Source organism: Chenopodium album, chromosome 10 (genome assembly GCF_948465745.1).
Source record: "Chenopodium album chromosome 10, dcCheAlbu1.1, whole genome shotgun sequence".
In the NCBI taxonomy this organism is placed as follows: Eukaryota; Viridiplantae; Streptophyta; class Magnoliopsida; order Caryophyllales; family Amaranthaceae; genus Chenopodium; species Chenopodium album.
Genome location: NC_137843.1, coordinates 7,692,267 through 7,718,580, shown reverse-complemented (window position 1 = coordinate 7,718,580; position 26,314 = coordinate 7,692,267). Strand labels below are relative to the sequence as shown.

General features: G+C 35.0%; 1 protein-coding gene and 1 long non-coding RNA gene across 4 annotated transcripts; one reads left to right on the top strand and one right to left on the bottom strand.

Moving 5' to 3' along the window:
* The first annotated feature begins 825 nt into the window (after positions 1 to 825).
* LOC145562126 (uncharacterized) lies at positions 826 to 10,130 on the top strand. Of its 3 annotated transcripts, XR_014094286.1 has the most exons (5): positions 826 to 972; positions 4,301 to 4,393; positions 6,002 to 6,104; positions 7,735 to 8,118; positions 8,389 to 10,130. It is a non-coding gene; the product is annotated as an uncharacterized LOC145562126 (long non-coding RNA). The 3 variants fall into 3 exon arrangements; XR_014094285.1 differs by lacking the exon at positions 6,002 to 6,104 and having other exon boundaries at positions 8,386 to 10,128; XR_014094284.1 differs by lacking the exon at positions 6,002 to 6,104 and having other exon boundaries at positions 8,389 to 10,126.
* A 3,503-nt stretch (positions 10,131 to 13,633) lies between these two features.
* LOC145562125 (uncharacterized) lies at positions 13,634 to 16,407 on the bottom strand. The gene has a single exon (XM_081622310.1). The coding sequence runs from the start codon at positions 15,914 to 15,916 to the stop codon at positions 13,916 to 13,918; it is 2,001 nt and encodes a 666-aa protein (XP_081478436.1). The 5' UTR covers positions 15,917 to 16,407; the 3' UTR covers positions 13,634 to 13,915.
* Positions 16,408 to 26,314: the final 9,907 nt, after the last annotated feature.

The following is a 26,314-nucleotide window of genomic DNA, read 5'->3' as shown; positions in this document are numbered from 1 at the left end:
TATTGTTGTGTATTATTATCCTTTATAATGTTGCTTGTGCATATGAGGAAGGTTGACATGGATCAAGTCTAGGGATTCAAGTGCTACACGAGTGATCTATGCTCGTCTAGTGAATCCGTGATATATATGTTTAGACTCAACCCAAATTTGCATAGTGTATACGATATATCAACAACTTACTATAATCAAATACACACATTTCCTCTTTTACACCACCAAACTTCTTAACTTCAGTCTTTTCTATCAAGTCCACACATGTGGAATCATGGAGTTTAGTCATTTGCCCTTTCCTTGCCATTTTTAGTCTCTTTACCCAACTCAAATAGATGAATCGTAGTAACAAAATTCAAATTCAAAGTAAGACAAGTAAAACTCTATTCTGTTAACCTTATTTCCACTTAATTCAGGAAAAATAAGGGTGTGTTCTATTCACTTGATTTTCACCGATCTGAACTTATTAGACCTTATTAAAGCTTATTTTAGTTGTAATTTATACTTGGATAACCCTTATCAAAACTTATTAAACCCGATCTGAACTTAAATGAACTTATTACACCTGAAATAAGTGAAAATAAGGTGAACAGAACAGACCCTAAGTTCAGATAAGGGGTAATAAGTTCGGGAAAAATAATTTCAGATAAATTGTGATAAGGGTTAATCAGGGCTACCCAACTTCAATTTATAATTAAAATAAGCTCAAATAAGTTCAAATAAAGTATAGAATGCATCCTAAAAAGAAGAGACGAAGAGAGTAAAAAGCCGAGGATTGGGCCTCTAAGCCTTCAAATGTCAACCATCATACAAGTCCAAACACGGTCCAATCCCCTCATTTTTATTATTCAGTCCATTATTCTCTGATCCACTCTCCTCTTTAAAACTCTTCCTCTCTAACTTGGCGTCAAAGCGACGCCGGTTCATTGGCGCCAATTGCGACGGCGGAATGCTGGAAAACTACGCCAAATTCTTGGCCAGGTAATCTTCTCATTTGTAATTGAAGTTCAAATTATGCCATACTTCTCATTAATTCCTCGAATTGTGATTTCTTTTTATAGTCAATAATTATTAATTAATGTATAATTACGAATCGAAGAATTCGCTGAAATTTAATCTTATGTTCAAATATGTTATCTTAGGTTTGAAATTTGAATATTGTTGCGCCAATGATGCTCAAAGGTTGCGGAGTATTTTTATTAGGGTTTTGTTTCAATTATGTGCAGTTAGTATGGTCGTATGGAGTAGAGAGTAAACTGTACTAGTTAATCGTGGATTTCTCTGATAGTTTGATCATATATTCATATATTATACAAGTATATATGAAGTAAAATATAGTCGGTTCTTTCTGGTTATTTTAAAAGAAATTTGGGTGCATGAAGGTACTTTTGATGGTTAGTTATAAATTGCGATAATGGGAATGAATTTAAGTGTAATTTGACAAGTGAAGTAATGTCGTAGTGTCCATTTTAATGTAATTTTTTTACCAAACAATATTACTTTTCAAGTTGTGGTGGATGGTTTTCCCCGATGAATGTTTTGGAAGCAATAGAGTAAACTTAGGATAACTGATAAGTTAGCATTACTATGGGAGTGAACATTGATTTTTCTTACACATTTATCTACAAATTCATTTCCAATTCCATCATTTATTGCCGCTTATCAAATAGGTTGTGAGTGTTAGAGTAATATGCCTTGGATTTTTTGCTAGATCACTATTTTGGAATTTTGAACGATAAATAATGCTAGTAATGTGCTACCTTGTGGAAGGCATAGAGATACTTGGTGTACAAAATTATCATGTACACTACTACACCATTATTAATTTTCAGCCACCTCATAATTCCCACTAAAAAAAGGGAAGCCAGGAATTTATGGGGTTTTTTGGCCTTATGTTTCTTAAAATTGTCTTCCCTCGTTGTTTTAGTGGTACTTATGAGGTGACCAAAATTTTGGTAGTGTAAAAAATGCTTTTGTACACTAAGTGCATCTCTATCCTCTCTTATAAATTAGCATGTAACTTGCATATTCTATTATCCATGTTGGATTTCTTAACTCTACCAGCTCGTTGACTTGAGGGTAAATTGGTGTGGAGCTACTTCAAGCTCAAGCTTAGCGCTCGACTTGTTATCACCCCTACCCCCCTCTTATTTTCATATCCATATGTATATTGTAGATAGAAGGCCTAACCCTCTTCATTGATCCTTTAAGTGTGGCTATCCCTTTGGCCAACTTTCTAGTTCTAAGGTTAGATTATCTTTATTCTTTAATATTATTTTCTTCGGATTTGATGGGGAGAAAGGGAGATGTGTGGGTCTAAGGGATGGCTGAAGAAGTTATAACAAGGCCATTGTTGTTTCTAGCGTCTGTGTGCTGTACTTAGCCCGATTCTTGTATCTATTTCCAAGTATGGTCCTTAATAACTCCTTTTAGATAATGATGTACATGGCCCATATATAAGGATTCAAAAAGGAAATATTTAGTTTAATTAAGCATTGACATAACTAATTGACTTGTGATTATGTCATGCATTTAATGTAGTCTAAATGGGTCTTAATTTAGGATTGCATGATTAAATCACGCATTGATCGATATAAATAATGTTGTTGTTGTTGCTACTTCTTCTTTTGTTGTTGTTGTTGTTTTATGCTTGGCAGATTGTGCTTTCGGGTATACTTTCAATATCGCTAACTTTTAAATCATTTTACACTTATACCTCCGCCCTTTTTCAAGCTTTCATTTTGTTATCCCTACACTGCTAAGATACTTGTGATCAGCCAAAGAAGTTTTGCTTACCAAGGAAGAGTTAGGTTGAATTTACGTACTTTGACCATCTACAATTTGCAAATATAGCTACGGTGGGCATCTAGGCGCACTGAACTACTATCAAATTTCTTTTTGTTTCATCTAGGCATAGTTCGTCGTAGGATCATGAATCCAGTATAATGAGATATATTCTCTAGGAGAGAAACAGAGACGTGATTTGGGTTCTTTATCATGCAATACTTAAAAATGGCATATCATGATATCAAGCAATTTAATATGCCTATAGGCTATACCTAGATGAGTCGTCTTAGAAATTTTGGCTCTAGACGTTGCCTGTCTTGCCTTTTTTGTGTGTTAATTGTTTCGATGATTAAGTTGAAGCTTGAACCTGCAGTTTTTATTAGGGTGTGTGGGATTTAATGTGTGGTAAAGAAACCTCTCGAGCTGAAGCTGCCAATACAAGTTCAAATTATTAATCCTATATGTTAGGGAGCTCAACAAAATGACTAGGCAGAATGCAAAGAACAAGTGTGTGCTTTAAAAAGTGAACTCATCTTCCTCCGTATATTACTAACCCCATATGCAGTTTTCGTTGTCAAATATAGAAAACTCTTCAATCTTCACTGGGAAAATATACTATCTCTGATGTTGGAAAGTTGTACCCTTGTATCTGCAACTTAGGTCTTTAATGTGGTTATTGTCTAAAACTTCCTTAATATTTGATACATCAACCTTCAATAACTAAAAATTCAGAAAGCAATTGTTTCTTTTTGTGAGCTGTTAAGTGTGCCCTTCCTTGGGATTGGAAAGTTTCAGGCAGATAAGTTGAAGATAGTTCCACTAAGATCTGAATTTGGGCTATTGGATTCAGTTTATTCACATTCCAGTGTCTTCACCGATAGGTTCTGCACATGACACAGTGTAATAGAGGCGGTGAGTGATGTAAGAAGGTGACCCTGATGGTTCAAACTTCAGACTAGATAGCAGAGAAAAGTAATGATTGGTATAATAGACCACCCCCCTCCTCCTCCCCCCACCCCCCCCCCCCCCCCCCACCCAAAAAAAAAAAAAAAAGTATAAAGAAGCTATGGGGTTGAGAGATTAAATTCATCCAGGATTTTCTTCTGTCTTATGTGTGAACATGTATTCCCAACACATTGGTAAATTGTGACTTCTGTATATGATGTTATTGGTTTTTTGCAGTATCAGGTTTCTTTTTAGAAATTCTCTAATTGGATGGCGTGGGTTGTGTTTGTGTGGCCTTTCTGGCCGTCCTCCTCAATGCATATTTCCCTTGTTGGTTCTAATAGAAGATCACAGTTTCAACGTATTTGTATGCAAGTTATAAGAAAGCGAGTTTGGCATCATCATCTCTCTTTATCAAGCGTGTTAATTTTTCTGACAAATTACGGGCTTATTTCTGAAATTATATGTACATTGCTTTGTAATTATTCGAAAGATAGTAGTCACTCATCAAAATCAGACTTTCTTTAAATATGTGCATTGATCGTGTAGAGTTTCTTACTTTTTCTTTCTCCAACAGATTCTTTGGGATAAGATAGACACAGATGCATGGTATACAGAATCAAAAGAGTACGATTATCGTTCTGAGTTGATTTGCTCAACTGTTCATAAGGTGGGTTGCTCATATTATGTGATGAGTGAGGTGTTTATCTAGAATTCCATATGGCTTTCAATCTTTTGTTTAGTTAGTTTTTACCTTTCGTAATTCCGGAGTAGCTATTAGTTTTGAGGAAATAGTGCCCCATTGATCCTTTTTACTTGAACTCTTTATAATGTCAAGTACCCATGCCAGATTTTTAGCACTCCCACATGAGTATAGAATCTTGGCGCTTCATTTTGGACCAAAAGTCATGGACTTTTTTTTTTTTTTTTTTTTTTTTTTTTAAAAAAATATTAGTAGAGTCTGACACTTGTACACAACTAAATAACTTATGTCCAACACAAGTACATGGTTCTGAGTAACATAGTGTCTGATGGATTGAATGTATCTTGTAAATATTTAGTGTATAAATTCCGTGCACAACTTTATTATCCTCAAGCCTTTAACAATGGTTTATCTTTGAGTGTTTTTTAGTTGCAATACTGAAAAATACATCTCATCTTTTGTGTGACACTCAAACAATTATGACATCCAAACTTGGTATAAGAAATATAATTTAGTCATGTAATAGTAAATGATCTGAAGCTCTGAGCTATTGGTATAATTTTGTAGTCTGAACTCTGAACCATGGGATCTCTTATTCTTTGTCTGGGCATGAGGTTAAAAAGTATCGTACTTTTGTTCCAATTTTACTTCCAAGGACAGTTAAATATTTTAAGGTGGCCATATTGAATATGAAATCCTTTTTTTTTTTTTTTAAATCTTAGAGATGAATTGTGCCTTGGACAACACTCACCATTTATTGGTTCCTGATTCTTGATGACCTTGGTGAAATTCTTGTGAGTTGGTCTATCCACACCTTCTTTGTTTTTGAGGTCTGTAACCAAATTAATTTCCTGAGAGTTAGCAGACTATTAAAAATTATATGGTTGAGTTCAATATTTTCAAGTGATGACTGTTTTCTGTAGATTTCATTCCTCATAAGGTCATACTGTTTTAGGCTGTTTAATATCCGTTCCTCATAGTACTTATTTTTGTTAGCCTTATACTAGTATTACCACTGACAAGTGTGGTAATGGGGGAGGTTCTACATCCAATGGAAAAATTGGGCTTTAGACTGCAGAGCTAGCTACTATGGTGAGCTAATGTAATGCTCAAACTGTGTCTAGCTATAGTCTTATTTTTTCTAGGATGAATATTTGGATTGGAGTGTTAATAGGGTTGAGGTGCTATTCTGATAATGTTTGATGTTGTGGCTCTGCATAAGTGTTCAGTAACTGGATTAGACTGTGAATTGAACTGCTCTCCAGGCTTGAGCAGTTCTAGGTGGATTTTGCCCTTGACTGATGGTGTGTTGCTGCACTTGATAAACATTGGTTGCTTTGCAGTGCTTTGCTATTAAGCTTGATAATCCAGTACTCTGACTCAAATATTCACCCTGCCGTCAGTCTTTTGTGAAAGAATCGAAAATAGTTACTCCTTGGGCAATTTTGTCTATTTATTCAGTATTCTATAGCATAACCCATGTCATTGGCTTGGTTTTCCCTGAAGTAAGTTAATAATAATATATGTTATTCACATATGCTATGGTATATATGCTCATTTGGATAAATTTTTCAGACTTTACACTCCTGTGCAAGAGGGGAAATGGGATTTTCCTCAGCAAGACAATAATAGATGAAACCTGGTCCAACTGCAACCAATAGGGTCATAGGCTCCCATGGTCAGTCTTTTCCTTTTCTGGCATGTACTCTCCTGCGAAGACATGTTAGGCATTATATACTACTTTAAACTCTTTGGTATTTAATACGGAGTAGTAATTAATTCTATCATGTCACACCTAGCATGACCAAAGCTCCAAACTTGCTCTATTTTTTTAAAATCAAAGTTCTAAACTTTCGGAGCAATTTACCAGGGCCATAGTATAAAGAAATGAAACAAAACTAAACAATGATTGAAAACTTGTCCCGGGTGTATTTTTGTTCTTACAAAAAGCAGTTTACATACAAAAGGATGTATCGGGTTTTGTCTAGTGTAAAAGTTACTTAACCTGTCTATATTATGACTCGTCATCCAGTTGGATGGTCTATTACTCTATTATAGTTTTACTATGCACGTTTTTGGCTTGGTTTTGGGTTGTGGTTGTGGTCAAATTGTTTTTATAGTACATGAATGCCCTTTTGGGCCATAGGCATCATTTAGTGTCTAGACACCGTCCAAAGCTAAGGCAGCAAGGTCTATGCCAATAGAGGCTTCTTGCACCATCATGCTGGGCCAAGTCCTGTGCAGAAATCGTCAACCAAGGCCAAGACATACAAGGATGATTTCCTTAAAGGAAAAGAGATTTAAGTATCTCCGCATTTATTCTACCACGTGTATCGTTAGGGTAGCAATCAATTGTTGGGACTATGGATGACAATTATCTCACTTGTGATTCTCTTGTAGGTTAGTGGAAATTCTTCATGAAATTTAAAGGGAAGCTTCTTGGGGTTGCCCAAGGCCCTCCAAGGCCTATTCATAACCACAAAGGATACCTTTGCGGCTTAGCCACACTTTTATTGGAAAACGCTGTACAGCTCACAAATTATATCCTTGAGACTTATTATAAACGCAATTGTCAAGCATTCACTGGTCACAGGCAGTTCTTTCCCTCATGTCTCTTCTAAATCTTTGGCCTGGTTAGACTAGACACTAGGATGTTTTATGTGGTGTATTGGAATTTGAAGCTGCATGTTTTTGTTTTGATGCTTAAGGGAAAGCTGGATCCAAAGTGTGTGATATGATTTCCAATCTCTTTTCACCAATGGTGAGGATAGGTGGGGAAATTTGATAAAATAATGCAAGCTCTCTATTTGTTTTTTAAGCAATGCAAGCTCTCTGTTTTAATAGCGGTTGAAATTTTATTACAAAGCCTGCTGTTCCATAGGAATAAAGGAGTTCTGACTTCAAGAAATATAATTAGCCTTAGTTAGAGCGAAAGACAATTGTTTTAACCCCAAGATGCAAAAATTAGAATACATAAAGGTAGGGGATGACCGAGGAAATAATTAGGGAGAAGTTTTAACCAACCTTTTAAGTGTGGACAAGAGGTTGTTTTTGAATTACTCTTACCTTTGCTTCTGGACTCTCTATACTAAGAATTGAGAAGATTTGGTTAGACCTATGAAGGTTTCATTGATAAAATTCTGGATATTGGATTTATACTTCTATATTTATAATACAATAATCGTTAGGAATCTTTTCCTCTGATCTTAACTTCATCTGTTCTTGTGGTTCATTACCAAAGTGAATATTATTGGTATTTGATGTACTGCTTTGGAATCTAAATTGATGTGTTTGTTTCCTTGTCTAAGGGAGGGCTGGAATATTTGCAGAAGACGGTTCCACTGAGATTCGAACTCGGGCTATTGGATTTAGAGTCCAATGATTTAACCACCAGACCATGGAACTCCTTCAAGGCCAACTTTATATTAGAAGCAAAATCTGTAAGAATATCGTATAATCTGGCTACATCTGGAACAGTGAAGCTGAAGACTATAACTTTCAATGATAAGGAGAACTTAGGGTCGGGAATTTTATCTGTAGTATATGATGGTGGCCCGTGGCCCCAAAGAGATGATAGGGAGAGAGATATTGGCTGTTTGAAGACTAAGTGGTCACTGGTCTGAGTTTACCTCTGTTGCATTCATGGTGTATGCATCACTGGATACATGATCATATTTGTGGGTCAATTGAAGGTTAGTGTGTACTCATTCAGTAATTGATAATGTCAAACGATAACCTCTACTTACCTGTACCCAATGTTTTATCTAAATTTAATCCAAATTTGATTCTGAGATGATTAATTAACATTCTCAAGGCACTGTCAGATTCTCTGTGCAGCGAATGGTTTACAGTGTTGTGGATTTTTCATAGTGTAATTTGATTGATGGGTTGTTTTATCTTTCAATTTTCTATTTTTCTTCCTGTACTCGAAGTAATGTTCTGCTGCTAAATTTGCCCAGCAGGTTGAGCTTAGTTCTAAGAAGTCCCACCCTGGACACACTTACACAGGGCGATGCTAGGTGAATTGTCCCCCTTCCCTTCATCATATAAAGGTATGCACTCGCATTATAAAAGGCAAATCAGAAGAACCAAAAAAAAAAATCTTGATTTTAACATATACTTCGTATGTAGTACTCCTTGGCATTTTACTTACGATTTGTTTTGGACCTATGAATCAACTAAAAAAAAACTGAGGTAAGTAATATTCATGTATCTTCTTCCTTTTCAACATAAAAATACCTTTAAAATATAGTGCAAATATTCTTTAAGTAATTAAGATAAAACTTTGGAGCAGATTATTGAATGTTAATAGGATGTTTGTCATATGGAAGATGTTACTGATGAGGTCTTGAGCAAGCAGTCACTACATCTTCCCGAGGTCATTAATCGACGCTGTATAAGCTTCTGAAAGAGGTAATCTGGTGATTTAGATTTTCCCCTGTTAGGCAACTATCTGAAGGATTCTTTAGCTATATGAAGGAGAAAGATTGGTCTTTAAAGCCCTTTAGATCTGTCACAGTCAGAGCTGGTTCACTGCAGCTTCATGTTTTATGATTGTATTTTGATTTTATATGATAAAGTCCTAACTTCTTATGGCTCAATTGGTCTCAATGTCAGTAGAATGGTTGCTGTCGTTGTGGTGGTCCTTTCATAGCAATATCCATAGAATCATATCATGCAGAGATAACAAATTTATGGGTTAACTTCTTTGTGATACAATGAACAAGACAGCGGTAGCTCCAAATTCTCCAAAGATGTGAGAACTGAGGCTGCGACATACTACATGAATATGCTCGTGAAGGATTTACTGCTGCTTTATTTTGTAATTTTCTCCCAACACGTAGCTAGCATTTGTGTGCTTACATTTGTTGTTTGCTTTACAGGTCGTTGCTGATAAAGTTGATCGTCTGTACTTTCTCCTCAGCAAGCGAGTGTCCTGTTTCATTGATATGGTACATACTCCCTCTCTGTTGGGTACTAGTTGACGCATAATCCTACTCACATAGACAGGTAAAGATTTACAAAGTTCACTAAGATTATTAGTTTATGTTGTTTCCACTTCTCTTCACCTCTCTGTAATAGTGTAGAAAGTGTAAAAATTCTTCCCGAAGATTCTAAAATAGTATTCTGTAATCCGTACTACATATTGACTTGTTTATGGAAGAACAGGGGACACTATATCATCTGGTACCTCAAATTTTACCCATCTTTTTATATTACGTTGTTGTTTTCTCATTGTCCAGATTCAATGTGCCGTCTTGGATTACCTGGAGCTTTTAGTGGATTTAGAAAAAAAAAAAAAAAAAGAATGGTTGGAAAATATATTTTACTTCCTAAAAAAATAAAAAAACAAAACAAACAAAATAGAAAAAAGAAAAAAGAAAAAATGTTTTATCGCACTCACCGGAGTTATGGAAGACGTGTATCACGTTTGCAGTACAAAGGTCAAACAATAAAACAAATGCTCCTTTGATTAAATTCTCAAGTGTTTTTTTCTTTTTTTCCATTTTTTTTAAACCCTAATTTTATTTATTTACGTAGTATTTTATATAGATGAGAGATTTTCTTAGAAAATGCGTGAAAATAACTTTCATGATTACGCCTTTTATCAATATTCGGACATACTGTCCACATTAGCAACTGAAAGTAGTACAACTTTTTTTTTTTTTTTACTTGTTCACAAAATTAGTTGTTTTATTAAACATAAGATTGCTTAACTGAATTTTGGTATACACTAACTCCGTTCTTGAAAGTTTGACTTAGTTATTATTCATGTGGTCAAAATAAAATAACTTTTACCACATTTTATGATTTATACAATCAAAATAAATTAACAAGGTTGATCTTATTAGATTCTTTTATGATAAATTTAAAAATTTACTTATACATAGCCAAAGTTGTTTATGGTCAAAGATATTAATTGGATACCGTGCAAATGCAAAGTGGGTTGAACTTTCAAGAACAGAAGAAGTAATTTAATTGCTACTAATTGAATTAGCGATTCATTAACTTAAATTAACGGTTTTATTAACTTAAATAACTAAATTTCTAATTTACTTACAAAAATTTCCTATGAGGCAAATAGGAAATTTTTGCAAGTAATTTAGAAATTTAGTTATTTGAGCATTTTTCTATGGTAATTGGTGTATAGAGATAGAGATAGAACTATAGAAGTATTGAATTACGCCCACTAGAAAACTTATGTATTGTATTACGCCTGCAATTATTTCAAGAGCAATTTTCTATTTATTTTAAAGGTTAGTCTCAATGATGCGTATCAAATACATAGTTGTTAGGTGGGATTTATGTACCTCTAACGACCCGTATTTATTGAGGTTAGACAATAATAATTGAAATTTTTTAAAATGCAATATATGAAAGTTACGTACTCTATAAGTCTACTATACTGTTAGATTCGTATTGAAAAGTGCTACTTATATATTTTCTAAGAAAATTATGGTCAAATTTATCCTTGCATGTAAGTACATTATTAAGCAATTGAATTAAAAGTATGTGATTGGGATTATTCCAAAATTGTGAAAAATTTGATTGGAAGGTTGTAATATCATGTGAGATTGTGTGATTCTCATTAGTCTAATTCCATATATCATTATATTTTGGACAACACAACGAACTTTATGTAAACTCATAGTACTTAGTATTATGAAGTATCAAACAACAAAGGTAAGATGTTTGAACCAACCATTGTTTTTATATAGGCTAGACTAAATTTTGGTTGTGAAACCCCCACATCCTAGTTTGATAAAGTTCATTTAATTAAGGTTGGTGTTTGTCCACTTAAGAAAAAAATATGATAACATTAATGGCGGGTGGGGTTTAAGCAAAAGGTCGCCATCATTTTATTTTAGGATGGAAATGATAGGGTGTGTTTCTTTTCAATCTAATCAACAAATTTGTATCTAGTTCATCTTAGTTTAATCTATTCAACAAATTAAATGTATTTCATTTCAATATGATCATTTTAGCTAAATTAAATCTAATTCATTCAATTTACTAAAATTAAGTTCATTTCATTTCAATCATCTTAAGAAAATTAAATTAAATTATTTATACAAATCTAGTTTCGTAATATTACCATGGGATTATTTTCGCATCTATACCAAACCGTTGTTATTATTATCATTGTTATAATCAATATTACTGTGATAAATCTTGTTAGAGTTTTGTTTTGCCTATTAAACAAACAAGTTGTAGTTAAAAATAAAAAATGGGTTGTATACTTGTAGAGAAGGTTTTGCGTAGAACGGACTCCGATCCCGTGAGTCCAGTTCATAACCTTCAAACACACCACCTCCATTTTCCCTCTCCTCCATTTTTTACAATCTTTCATTCATCACCATTTTTTTTTCTTCACATTTTTTCTCTCCTCCTCTTTCGGATCCTTACCTCATTGTAGAAGCTTCCTTCTTCTTCTTCAATGGCGGATTCTGTCGAACACAAACCTCGACGACCGTTGCCTTTATTACTACATAATTGTCCCTATATCAAGACGCATCATGGGACATCCTCATCGGAAAAGCTGGGGTGTTTGAGAGATGCAGGAGAACTTATGCAATAAAAAATGGGTACGAGTCCAGTTTTCTCAGTCCAATGCCAGATCTGAGTGCTTTTTGGCTGCTAATACAGTACTGCCTCATCGAAATAGCTGAAGTCTTCTACATTGTCGGATTGCTTGAGTTCTTATACTTATTATCTAATTTCTGTCCAATATTATCTAATGCCTGACCAATATTATCTAATACCATATTATCTAATACCTAACCAGTATTATTTAATTTCTAATACTTATTATCTAATATCTGACTATTATTATCTAATTTCTAACAATTAAATTTTTTTTTTTTTTTTTGTATGATTGGACTCGTGTGATTCCGTTCTACACATTTCCATACTTGTATGATTCGTATCCACGAGTATTTATAGTGAAAGGTCAATTTAGTATGACATGCTGCTTCTAGAAGACAAAGGAGGAAGGTAATACAGTTGTAGCTGGTTGGTTGAGCTTATCTCACTCACATGGGATGAATTACAGTAATCTCGGTAAATGTATCATCATCACCTTCATTTTTACATGATTTTCACCTTGAAAATTCACAAAAAAAAAAAAAAATTGGTAAAAATATTTTGTTGGGTAAAAAAAAAAAAGTCTGATAATAATTGTGAAAGTTTGTACTAGCAAAAATGATTAGAGTAGTAAAATGATAGTAGAAAGGTACGGAGTAACATGCTTTTTATAGATGATTAAAAATGGTACAAAAGATGTGCTAACTTTAGCAAAATCCAGGTACGATACACTAGCAGTCCCTGTTTGATGGGTTAAGCTTTGTTTGGCTCTTGCTAACTACGGGAAATTACGCAACACTTCCTTTTCTTTAGCCTTTTCTGGCTGCATGAATTTCAATAAGCTTGTGGCATATTATTGTTAATCCTCATGGAACATTGTTATTTTTGTACATGTGAGAAAGAAGAAATTGATCCTTGGGGTTTAAGCCAGTCTCGGTGGCATTTTCACTGCCACCGAGGTGTTTAGGAGATAGAGGGTGGTTATGAAATAAAAACACTCGAGATTTCAAGTAATTTTGTACTTATGAGAAATCGGTCCCTGGATTTATGCCAATCCCGGTGGCATTTTCACTGCCAAGAGGTGTTTAGGAGATAGAGGGTGGTTTTGAAATAAAAACACTTGAGATTTCAAGTAATTTTCTACTTGTGAGAAATCGGTCCTGGGGTTTATGCTGGTGGCATTTTCACTGCTAAGAGGTGTTTTAGAGATAGAGGGTGGTTTTGAAATAAAAACACTCGAGATTTAAAGTATTTGTATGTAATATTTCCGTGTATACGTGTCTGATGGCAATTGGTGACTGTTCAATAAACCACCAAGTTTAAGAAATTCTCTTTGAAAAAGACCTGATCACTCAGATTTCCAATTCTTATTGATCTACAATAGTATACAATTGTCATATATTATGCCATGTCTTCTAAAATGTAACCACATCAGAGAAAATAAGTCATAAATCAGAAGCCATGTTCATGTTGGGCCACATTACATATAATATTCTACAGTATGAACAAACATCAGACAATAATCACAATATCATATCCCCACCTCCTAATTATTCTGTCAATTTTCAACAAATTTCCTACCTAACATTATTCAAGAATAAACCTCAAATGAGAATCTTTAACTGAATAAAACAAAAACCATTGCTCAAAATCGAAGGAATTTTGTCATTGTTGATGAACTTTTGCAACTAATTTGTATTTACAATACACATTAAATGATAACAAAATTACAAATTCATGCTATCATCAAAAAAATTTCGAGGTGAAAATGTAATATTTATGAGACAAATCAATTTAGATGGATACACAAACGAATGAGCTATTCACCATTTGAGGGAGTTGGGGTAGGGTGTTTAATAATTACTCTTAATTTGGAAAATGCGCAATTTTTTAGATTTTAACTCTTCACCTTGTGCCTCTTGTTTGGTAAAGTTCAAGCCTGCTCTTAGCTTCTAGCAACAAAGTCTCTCTAGATTCATCTTGCACCATGTGAGACTGTTTTGATGCCCAGTCCAAGACAGTAAGCACCTCGTTTCGAGCCAACTCCTCGCTATCGGGCACGTGCAGTGCAATGTAAGACAGCAGCTCCAATGCTGGGATTTGCACTATCTGTTGTTCTCCAAAATACACCAGCTGTATCAAATGTTTGATTCCTCCTGCAGCAAGTATGGCCTTGGAGTGATCCACACGCAGGTAATTTTCGCTGCCTGCGAATTTGGTAAGGGCAATCACAGCTGCCCTTTCCACCTCTGGCTCACGCTCGTCTAGCAGCAGTACCAATGGTCCGATCATTCGGGTTTCAGTGGCTCTAAAAGTCCTAGCAAGATTACCAATTGCACTAAGACAGGGAATAAGGAGGTCTGAATCACCCTTTTCAATGACCTTTAACAATTGATCAACCACAGCCTTACAGGCAGGAGAACTAGGCTTAAATGCCGACCTTCTAAGATCAGCATCCCTCTCAGCAACGGCGGTGATCTCCATCACCGCCATTGCAGAGTTGTATTGGATTTCAGGCGTTCCCTTCTCTAATAGAACAGCAAAACAAAGCAATGCCCGCGACTCACAGATGCTCTTGCAGATGGCAGAATTCCCTTGAGCAAGATGCCACAGGGCTTTCGCCGCCATTGCCTTCAAGTTAGCCTTGACTGCTGGATCCTCCATTTCTCTTTCCCTAATCTTACCCCCAGCAAAACTATGAGTATGATTATGATGATTGCTATTACTCCCATTTCCATTCGCATTCACATTGCTGCTGCCATTGAGTTGTGTGGTGGCAGCAGCAGCAACAGGAGGGTTTGTCTTGGCCTTAGCTTGTGCAGTAGCAGTAGCAACCAAATTATGCAGCCTACTAGGACTAGCACTCCTAGCCATCGGATGCGCAATCTGAGTCTTTTCCTCATCTTCCGGCACCTTCACTTTGATGACACTGCTCTGATTACCATTTGCAGCCGCAGCCATAGCAACCGCGGCATTGTGAATAGAAGCAGCACCAGTGATTGACTTGGTGGTCAAAACTACATACTTGCTATGCTCTTGAATTGTCTCAAATGCAAGATGCCCAACCAACAACCGCACAGCATTGTGCTGGAAGAAAATGTCCTGGCACTTTGAATAATGCTGAGCCAACTCCGAAACCGCCCACGCCACCATAGCCTGCACCTTCATAGGCCCTTCCTTAAGAATTTTGGCAAAAACTAAGCACACCCCTGATATAACCATTGCCTCAACACTCTCAGGGTCTCGGCCCAATAGCCCGAGGGCTCGAGCCGCGTTCTCTTGACCTTCCAATGTCTTTCCCTCCTTTAACAGTTTCAATAGAGGGACAACACCACCCTCCTCAATGATGAGCTTACCGTAACGATCATTGTCTCGGGCTAACGATACCAGAGAGGCGGCAGCGTCAGCCCGATCATCCACCGAGCCTATCGATAGAATAGAGATCTGCTCCCAAATGAGACAGAGGATAGGCTCGTTGGCAGCGATCGGGGGAAGACCGAGGTATCCCCCGACGCCTCCATCATCATCCCCAGCTCCTCCGGAAACACGGAGGAGCCACGAGACGTCTCCGATAGAGTTCTCCAATTGGCCGAACATCTTTCGGAAGGCGGCTGCGGGGATGATGGTGAAGGCGCGCTTGAGAAGGCCGTTGGCCCGGCACTTTTGTGCAACGGTCAAGGCCTTCTCAAGCACCTGATTCGTATCGTCGATGATCCGACGAGTAGGCCGCTCATAAAGGTCGGAACTCGACCGAGCGGCCTGACGAAGCAGGTCGGAGAGTTTGGAGGTCTTTGACTTTAACTCCAAACACTCCTGCTTAAACGAAGCAGCCTCATCTGCTGCCTTTATTATCTGGTCTGCTAATTGAATTGGCCTTGTTAAGATCTGCTTAACCAAATCCGCCATTTTTACACCTCAAATTCCCCCCTTTTTTCAACAAAATTGAACTTGAATACAAGGTGTTCGACGTTTTGCCCCAATGAACCCAGAAATTAAAAAAATCAAAAATTGTGAAGTGGGTTACAACTTACAAGTTAGCTGGCGATCTGGGTAGGATTATAAAGACGTGGGGGACCCTTTTAATCAGTCCTAATACAAATGGTTGGAAGAAAAAATTCATAATTTTTTGGAAGAAATTGGAAATTGTAGTAGTAGTGGGTTTACCTTATTAAGTTCGTTGATTTCACATTTATTTAAAACCCAGAAAAATTGAAGTTTGGGGAAGACTGAGGAGAGAGAAAATGGGAGAGAAGACTAGTCTAGAAAGGAAAGCGAGGTCAAAGAATAGTAGGAGGAGGAGCAAGAGAGCGATGACGCCGTCAAACGCGGTTGTAAGTTTGTAACTCACTGTAGTATTACTGGAGTATTTTATGATTTACATTTGCCAAAACTTTTTATTTGGCGGAGTTGTTTATGATTTCTGCCTTCCCCTCTTTTATATACACAAGGCTTCTATCCTTATGGATGCTCCAACTGCTTGTCGTGACCTCTGTTTTCTTACATGTGGTTTTTTTTACTCGCAACGTTTTGAGTTTTAATCTATTTACTATGCTCATATAATTATATTATTATGAGAATGAGCTATAACTCAAGTGGTTAAACTTTCCTTCTCGATTTCAGCGAGATTATGAGATCGATTCTCACCCCAATCTTATGGTTCTCTAAACACCCAAAACAAAAAAATTAATCATATTATTATGATGGGGATTTATACAATATGGCCATGTGGAGTTATGTTGGATTTGAAATAGTGTGTAAGTTATTGGTGTGTTTGAGTTAATTATAGCCTTACAGGTTTGCACAATTGCAATACAATTGGGAGGTTTTTAATGGCAGATTAATCTTTTTTGCTTGGTAATCTAACTTTTTATGGAATATAACTTTACTTATTAAGAATTGAATATATTATTAATTACAAGTTTTACACATTGTCAAGCGTGAAAGTCTAACCGTTATATATATAGTATATACTACCTCCTTTTCATGTTATATACAACTTTAGTGTATTATTTGTGATATATAAAAAATTCCAAAGTTGCATATAATACGAACCGGAGGTAGTAAGTAACAAAGGAATGATAACATGATTGTTGATTGATCAAAAGTAGGAGCTCTGTCACAGAGTGACATAGAAGTTATATACTTCCTCCGTTACGTATTATCTGCAACAAATGGGTTGACACGGACTCCAAGACAAAAGATGTTAAGGCTTGATTAATAAAGTTGAAGAATAAATGATTGAGTGAATGAGAGAGAGTGGTATGATTAATTATCCAGATATCACCACCAACTAACACCCCTTCACCACCAGTATGTTGTTCGTACTCCACTCGAACCACCACCCCTACCAAGCCACCACCAGCACCACAACCAGAAACCCCACCACCAGCGAAATCCCGAAACCCCACCCTACAATCACCCTCCTCGCAGCAAATCGAAAGCCACCCCACGACAGGAATTCAACCCATCTCACTCACCCTCCCCGTAGGCCGCAGCAAATCGAAATCCACCACAAAAATACCAACCCTAGCTTTAGATTTGATAAATTTCCATCGTTTTTCTAAGATCGCACATCCATTTCTCTCTCTTTCGTGTCGATCTGAGATCCTTAATTGAGACAAAGAAGAATGCGGTTGATGTTGGTGGTGGTGGCGGCGGCAATAAAGAATATGAAGAAGATTGGTGGTTGTAATGGTCCGATGTCGAAAGTGTTTATGGTGGCCTTGGTGTCGGTGGTCTACTGTTGAAGAAGTTCATGGTTATGGTGGTCTGGTGCGGTGGTTCTTATGGTGGTGGTGGTCAATGATGATGGTGGTGGTGACAATTGTAGGAGGAGAGAGAAAGTGTTTTTTAATTAGTAATGTTAAGTAATCTAATCAATATTATTATTTTAAAACAGGAAGTTGGAAGGACACTTGTCCTCTTTTTGCTTTTCCTGTTTTAAAATAATTTTTTAATTAAAAAATAACAATCATATATCTCTTCAATCCCAATCCCTTAATCATGCCTATTCAATAAAGTAATTTTTTTCAACCATCATCAACCCATAACATCTGGACTGAATCAACAACATTAACCCCATCGTCGATAATACAATCAACCATTTTCATTGGTGACTTTTGGCATCTCTCAATCTAAATATATAATGTTTCCATCTTTTTCATCTTTATCAGTATTTATTTATATGATAGTTATCAATTAAATATATTGAACTTTATCCTGTTTAGACACTCTAGGATACATTTAAAGATCAAGGTACATTCACTTTATTTTCTTTCTATATTATTTTGCTTGTCAATTAATTAGTATGGTTGACATATCAATTTTTAAAAATTTAAAATTTTAATTGCCTGTTTTGGTTCATGTTTATAGTAATTTCAAGAACTTTTCCCTATTTTCTAAATTGGAAATCACTTCATTTCCTTCTTGCCCTCTCCATTCTCTTCCACTTCCCTAATTCCGAAATTGATACATTCTAAATTATACTTCGTTGCAAAGCCCTTAAGACGATTGTTTAGTTTCGTAAATTGCTATAAACTTCTTATTCAACTTATTTGTCAAAATCAAAGTTAGTTCTTTGTTTTAATTTCGTTATTATAATGATTTAGTAGAAATGTATGGTTGAACTATGTTATTGATGTTTAAAAAATCGGATTTTTCACCAAATACCACTGAGTTAAGGCTTAATTCACCATATACCATCGAAAACTTTTTAATACATCATATACCATTCAGTTTAACAAAAATGTCACAACATGCCATTAATGACTAAGTTAACATCGTTAGTCATTAAGGTTAATAATGCCACGTGACAGCTTTTGATTTGTTCCCTTCTAAATAATTTAATTTTAAAATAATTATTTAATTAATTATGGAAAAATTAAAAAAAAAAAGAAAAAAAACCAGCCACCACCAACGTTCCCCCAGCCAGCCACCACCAACAATACCCCCTGCCAGCAAGGAAGACCAGAACCCCTTCACCAATGTGGAATCCGACGAGGACCTCCGTCGGCGCTCCTCCTCTTCCCCTGAACAATCGTTCCTGGCTACCTGCATCTCCTTCGAAAAACCCCTTACCTTAACCATCGTGCTAGAATCACCTCGAAAAACCCCTACCTCCCTCAAAAAACCCTCCCCTAAACACTGGCCGACGCCGAAACCCCCCTCCCTCGCGTCGGCGAACGAATTCGCCCTGTCCCAATGCCATCTCCACCCCATTGAACCACCACGTATGCCGAAAACCTAATACAAAATCTAGGGTTTCGATTTTGGTGTTTTGGGGTTTCGTGGTGGTGGTTTTCTGCAAGTTGGGTGGCGGCGACTTGTGAGAGAGGGTTTGGGCTGTCGACGAAGGGGTTTCTGGGTTGGGTTGGGTTTCCGGCTAAGGTGGAAAGGTGGGGAGGGGTTGAACTCGGCAAAGGTGATGTCTGGGGATTTTGGCTAAGGTAGTGGCTGAGTTTTCGGCTAAGGTGGTGGTTGGGGTCAGAGTTGTCTTCGTCGGGGGAGGAGGATGGTCGTCGGACAGCCGGAAAGTGGCTGGGTGGCGACAGTGGCAGGGGCCTTGTTGGTGTTTTATTTTATTAAAAATTTTTAAATAATTTTACTAAAGTTAACTAAATAAATAAATAAATAAATAAATAAATAAATAATAATAATAATAATAATAATAATAATAATAATAATAATAATAACCAATTGCAAGCTACCATGTGGCACAATTAACGTTAATGACTAACTGAGTTAACGAAAAGGGCATGTTGTGACATTTTCATAAAACTGAAGGTTATATGGTGTATTAGAAAGTTTTCAATGGTATATGGTGAATTAAGCTTTAACGCAGTGGTATATGGTGAAAAATCCGTTAAAAAATTGATTTTGGGGCCATCTGTAAGTATATTATTTTAATGGATGAATTTTGTTTATGTAGTATTAATTATACTTTGGATGGTATTGGTACAAGATTGTATTTGACAATAAAATAGATTCAATTTTTTCACTGCTTTGCATGAAGTTGTTGAAGGTTCCATTTTTTTTTTTTTTTTTTAGTATTTTTGGTCACTTTTCATCTAATTTAAATTGCATTCTGATGTTAATTTTCACTTATAATGCATTGTTTGATTATTTCTGATAAAGTGGATCCATTCTGATTTTCGGTTTTACTTGGTGATTGAATATTGGTGTCTTTTTTCTTGCAAAATGCTGAAAATCAATATTGAGGTTTTAGATGAATATTTTGCATGTGAGTTTTTGCACTTATTGTGAGTTTGGAGTATAAAGTTGAAATCCCATATTATTTTATCAATGTTGTGTGTCAAAAAAAAATTACTAATGTTATTTTATTGTCTATTAAAAAAAACATAATTAATAATTATTACTACGTAATAATAATATGTGTAAAATTTGTTTGTTTTTTTGAAATATATGTACAAAGTTTATTTTAAACTACAACAAAAAACAGTCGTGCATCGCACGGGTTTAAGACTAGTTAGTTTAAATTAGTAATAGTTTAGTTTTTAATTAGAGGGTATTATAGTAAATTCATGTAAAAAAATTTACCGAAAAAGGAAAGAAAAGGTATGTCGCACATATTGTGTAGTTTTTCTTTTTAGCAAATGTTACACATAATGCGTAACCGAGGAAGTAATAGACATGTAATCCAGATCAAAAGCTCGGTTTCTAATTAATTGTTAGAACGGAAAATAAATATAGGAACAAGTTCCAAATCTAGCCGTCATCAGTGAGTGACCCATAAGATTCCTTAAAGAAGACGTTGCACATTCATTGCTTATCCAAAGCAAAAGTTTAAGGTAAAGTTGTTTTAAAGCAATTTGAAAGTTCTACTTGTTTTCTATGGGTTGTTAACTTGTTAAGTATATGTATGTTCAAACATGTATCATCATATGGAGTATTAATTAGTCACATAATGATTAATCCATGTATTTTTTTTTTTTTGGAGACAAATGTTTAGTTTTGCATTGACATATTATTGGCGTATTCGAGGATAGCCTTAGATTTGATATATTGTGAAAGTTATTACCATATTATTGGCGTGTTTGAGGATAGCCTTAGAGGTATGCACCCAATTGCAATACAATTGACAGGTTTTTGATGATATATTAGTCTTTTTAGCTAGGTAATCAAACTTTTTATGGAGTATAATTTTACTTTTTAAGAATGGAATACATTACTAATTAGTAACATGCTTTATACATTGTTAGGCGTGAAAGTCTAATCGTTATAAGTTAAAAAAAAAAAAAAAAAAAGGATAATACGTGATGATGTTATTGTTGATCTGAAGTAGGAGCTTCATTATAAACATGTAATCAAGATCAAAAGATCGGTTTCTAATTAATTGTTAGAGCGGCAAATAAATATAGGAACAAATTCCAATCTAGCCATAATCAGCAACCCATAGAATTCCTTAACACTATGTTTTGATAGAGAGAAATAGAGGGAAAAGAAGAGAAGATAAATGAAAGAATGTATCATCCTTTGTTTAGATACCTAATACAAGGAGAAAATGTGAGGGAATTGGAAGGGTCTATTTTTCGTCCTCTTTTAATAAATCAAATCTCTCCATTTTGAAAAGATTGGAAGGAATTGGAAGGTGACCTTTTCCCTCCCCTCACCTCCCTTCCCTTCCCTTCCCTTCCCTATTGTTATCCAAACATAGTGTATAAAAGACAGTCGCACATTTATTGCTTTATCCAAAGCAAAAGTTTAAGGTAAAGTTGTTTTAAAGCAATTTGAAAGTTCTACTTGTTTTCCTATGGGTTGTTAAGTATATATGTTCAAACATGTATCATCATATTAATAGTCACATAATGATTAACGTATGTTTAGTTTTGCATTAACATACTCAACCTTTTGTTCATGCATACTTTGTTTGATGTATTTGTAAATGGCTTTATCCCTATGATAACCTATATTATATAGCGAGTATGTCGGTTTTCTGGCGTTGCTACTTGCTAGTGACCATATGATAAGGGTGTTTACTATTGTGTGATTTCAATAATGATATGAGTTGATTTAAACTTTTTCATTTAAAAAAAAAAAAAAAAAAAAGAATCATAATTTAGTTCCAAATAATCATAGTTCCATTAATACTTGGACTTTGCACTTTTGTACAAATCATTTTCACAAATCAATACTGCTTAAAACTCTCTAAGATTTTAGTCGGAGAATGAATAAATGTTTAGAGTGAATGATGGAGGTGGTTACATCTTCTCCCTTAAATCTTCATTATTGTGAACTTACAAAAGTTGTTACAAATTATATGGCCATGAGTTTTGTTTTTCTCCTACTTAGGGTTGGAAATGCCATTTTTAGTGTCGAATAGTTTAATTTCAAGGTATATACATATCTCCAATCATGTTATATCTCATCATGTAAGTAATAAAGTAAACACGAAATACTTTTAAAGATCAAATGAATGAAGTTTTTATGAGAAGACATCTATGGAACTTATTAATTATACTATATATGTGAAACCACATTACACTGAATCCCCTAAAATTATGTAACAAATTACTCCGTATAGAACATGTACACTATCATAAGACGGTGTTGTATCTTGTATGTACTCGTAAAAAAAAAAAGAAAAGAAAAAAAAAGCTACAGGGTCTAACCTTAATTGAATTCAAAAATACTTGTACTAAATTCCTTGGCAGAGGGTGTGCTGTGTTAAACGTGGATTACGTCTCACGTGGATACATATTTATCTGAAATAGCAGTAGGGCAGTACTACTTATGAAACATGGGTTTAGAAGTGTGCATCAGATCCATACATTTCTTCAATTTTGATATTTTGATTCCTGAAAGAGAATACTCCATTTAGTAAATTGTTCAACTTTCCAACATCATGTCTTTTTCCATTTCACTTTATACCGTACTATCTAATCTCCACCTTTAATTAAATCAATTAAATGGTTTTGACTGTCCAAAATTGTAAAGTTAACCAGAAACACATGTGTGACTAGTAGACAATAGACAACAAAGGAGAGGGTCATCTATCAAGCTAATCTATTACTCCGTAAAGGAGTAGTAAGGAATATAAAACTGTACTTTCTCCGTTTTTTTTTAGTTGTATCTTTAGTTGTATCAGTAAAATACGAAGGAAGTAGATAGTTGCAATATGATCAATCTTATTCTACGTACAACATACAATCTAATTGTATTCATACAAATTTAATGCGACGTAGCATGATGCAATTGGTTGTGCAAATGTAAGAGTAGGGGGGGGGGCTAATTTCGCAATGGTTTTTTTTTCCTGGTATTTAAAAGTCACAAGGGCAGGTGTTGAAAATCGATGTCAGGATCTCTTGAAATCGGAAGGAGAGCTCTAACCAGTTGAGCTACGTTAAATATAGTTATTTTTATTTTTTATTTTTATTTATATACTTTGTACTCCGTATTAATGAAACTAATTTACTTGTATAAACAAGCAAAAATTAAAGGGATGGTTCTAAATTAATGCCTGAAATTGGATTCAACATAGCACCTTTAATGTTGTGGATGAAATTAGATGATGTGTCACTTATTAACAAGAAATTCAGAAGCTAACTCGAATATAAAACAGACCAATGGGATATAAATCAAGTGAGAAGATATGTACGAGTACTTGGTTATTCGTATACCTCATGCATGCTGGCAACTCATGAAGTCGCGAGAATAATACTCCGTACTTCGTAGAATGCACTTAGCAAAGATGAGAAGGAAGTTGGTAAAAAGTTCGATTGGTTCAGAATTTGCATTGGCCTTTAACAAATTACGTACCCTACGGGTTGAGTCATGTACTCATATAGTCATATATGAGAGATGATCAGAAAACTTCTAGTTCCAATACGGGTCGTGTTATGTCAACTTTGGGCTAGGTATACGAGTTTTCCTCCATTTTTAAATACTTGTTCCATTTCTTTATGTATAGAGTTTTAAGAGAAATTGGATAAAGTAATAAAATATGAAGGTAGCTAGTGGGGTAGGTGAAAGAATAAATAATTGAAAAAAGCAAAAGTAGTGGAGAGAATTGGAGGAGAGAAAATATGAAAATAATAAAATATGATCATGGTGGGTCCACTAGGTGAGAGAAAATTAATTTAATATTGTAAAAGCTTTCCAAATAAGGAAATAGAGCAAGTATTTAAAAACGGCCGAAAAAATAAAGTGGAGCAAGTATTTAAAAACGGAGAGAGTATATAATATGGAGTATTTCACTTTTAGTTCTGGTTTGGGTTAGATTGATTTCAATTTAAGTCATTTAACTTTAGATTTGAGTAAGTTTTGCCAAGTCTAATCTTATCTTACTCATAACTCGCATTCACTTGAGTATGCATTTCCCTTCAATTCTTCAAATCGACATTTTAAATATCTATAGTAAGGTGTATAGTCGTATGACACATATGTTTCATGAGTGGTCGTACGTATGTACCTTGTAGCATACTCTAGCAAATCTAATGGGGCTAGAAAATTCTTGACCCATGGCTTTCAAAATGATAAGATTGATTATAACAATTTACATAATCTGTCAAAATAATATGAACGGCTTAACTTTCTCATTCACATAAGAAGAATATATATAGTTACAAAGATATTCCTAACCCTAACATAAATAGGAATAAGATAAAATATTAACATAACTAGGAAACCCAAAGATATTATACAATATTTCCCAATTATTATCTTAACATAATCGTCTCTAAATTAGCCTATTGTAACGTCGAAACATTACAAAAAAAGCGTAACCATAGTTGTGGACATAAACGTACGTGGTCCTCGACTGGCCTGGTAGCGTAACATAACAACTGGCCTTTGGAGGAGTGCAACAGCTCAACGTATCACAAGTAGAGTAGGCTGAGTAGTAGTACTAATATATACGATAGGTTGATAGTCATTTACTCGTATCATATATGGAAAGGATTTATGACAGCATTTGATGCCTAAAATAGTAGTTTACGCTAAATGACGATGCACAAATAGACACAAAAATATTGGAATTATCTTCACAAAAATTCAACTTCATTTTCCATGGAATATGTTCTATCTTCAATTGGTCTCAACTTTTGAATACATGTTATATATGAACTTCTCTGAGCTATACCCTCTTTCTTCAATCATAAAGTGTAAATTATTGTACTATAAGAAGCATCTTTTTCACCGTAAGTACTATTGGTATGGTAACTATTTTACCTAGTTATATCACATCATTCACATGCTTGATATCAATTGTTGTTCTTGGGTGAATTACGGATTTTTTTACATGCTGGATATGATCAAAATTGAGTTCGGCATGTGAGAAATTCTGGTCATAAAAAAATACAGTTAAAAAAATTGCAATATTATGATTTTCAAAGAAGGTTTTTTTTAAGAAGGTTTTTTTTTAATATAAGGTGCAAAACGTATTATGCTTTTCCATTATATTGGTGGTAGTGCACAATCTGTTATTGGTGTGAGTACCAAGCTTTGCTTGGTGGAGTTGGTGGGAAACTCATCTTGTGACTTTGAGGTCACAAGTTCGAACCCCACTAACTACAAATTGCTTGGGTGTAGGGGGATTCTCTTACCTCCCCTCAAGCACTAACCTGCGGAGTTGGGCTAACTAAATTTATGAGAGGTGTTGATTCAGTAGGGTTTTTCATCTTACATAAGTAGGGTTTTACATAAGTAAGATCTTTCATTTTACATACAAAGTACATTATATTGAGATAGAGTTTTACAATAGAGGGGAGTAAGGTACGACGCAAATACTCCCAATTGATGGCTCTTGGAACAAACAAAGATTTTAAAAGATAAAGGATGTGATGGGCGCTCTAGAATACTAGAGCTTTGGAAGGTCTTTGTGCTAAAGGAGGAGCAATGTTAAGAAATGCAATTTGTTCTTTCTTTAACTGTGATCATCAAGAATTATAATTGGTGTAGCATTCACAAGATCCACGGGCAGTACAACACATCCAACATGTGAATGTACAAGCAATTGTAACTTTGTAACGCATCCAACATGCAAATGTACTAGCAATTGTATCACCTAGTTCATCGTCCTTTTTCCACTATGTTTAGTTTTTTCTCATTTAAGCACATGTAAAAAAATAAAATTAAAAAATTAAAAAAAAAAATTCATCAATTCATCATATATGACAGTTATGACAACAAATGTCGTCCATGTAACCTAGATTCTGCTTTTCAACACTATTCGTTTGATTTAAACCCATTAATAGTATCTCGATAGTCAAGCACCAATGTAACTCAATCTATTTTAGCTATCACAATTTGTCATTAGGTCTAATTTGGATATCTCCTTAGGTGCGTCTA

Bases quoted from the DNA above. Each gene is read 5' to 3' on its own strand.
- LOC145562125 (XM_081622310.1), bottom strand. From the start codon at position 15,916: ATGGCGGATTTGGTTAAGCAGATCTTAACAAGGCCAATTCAATTAGCA.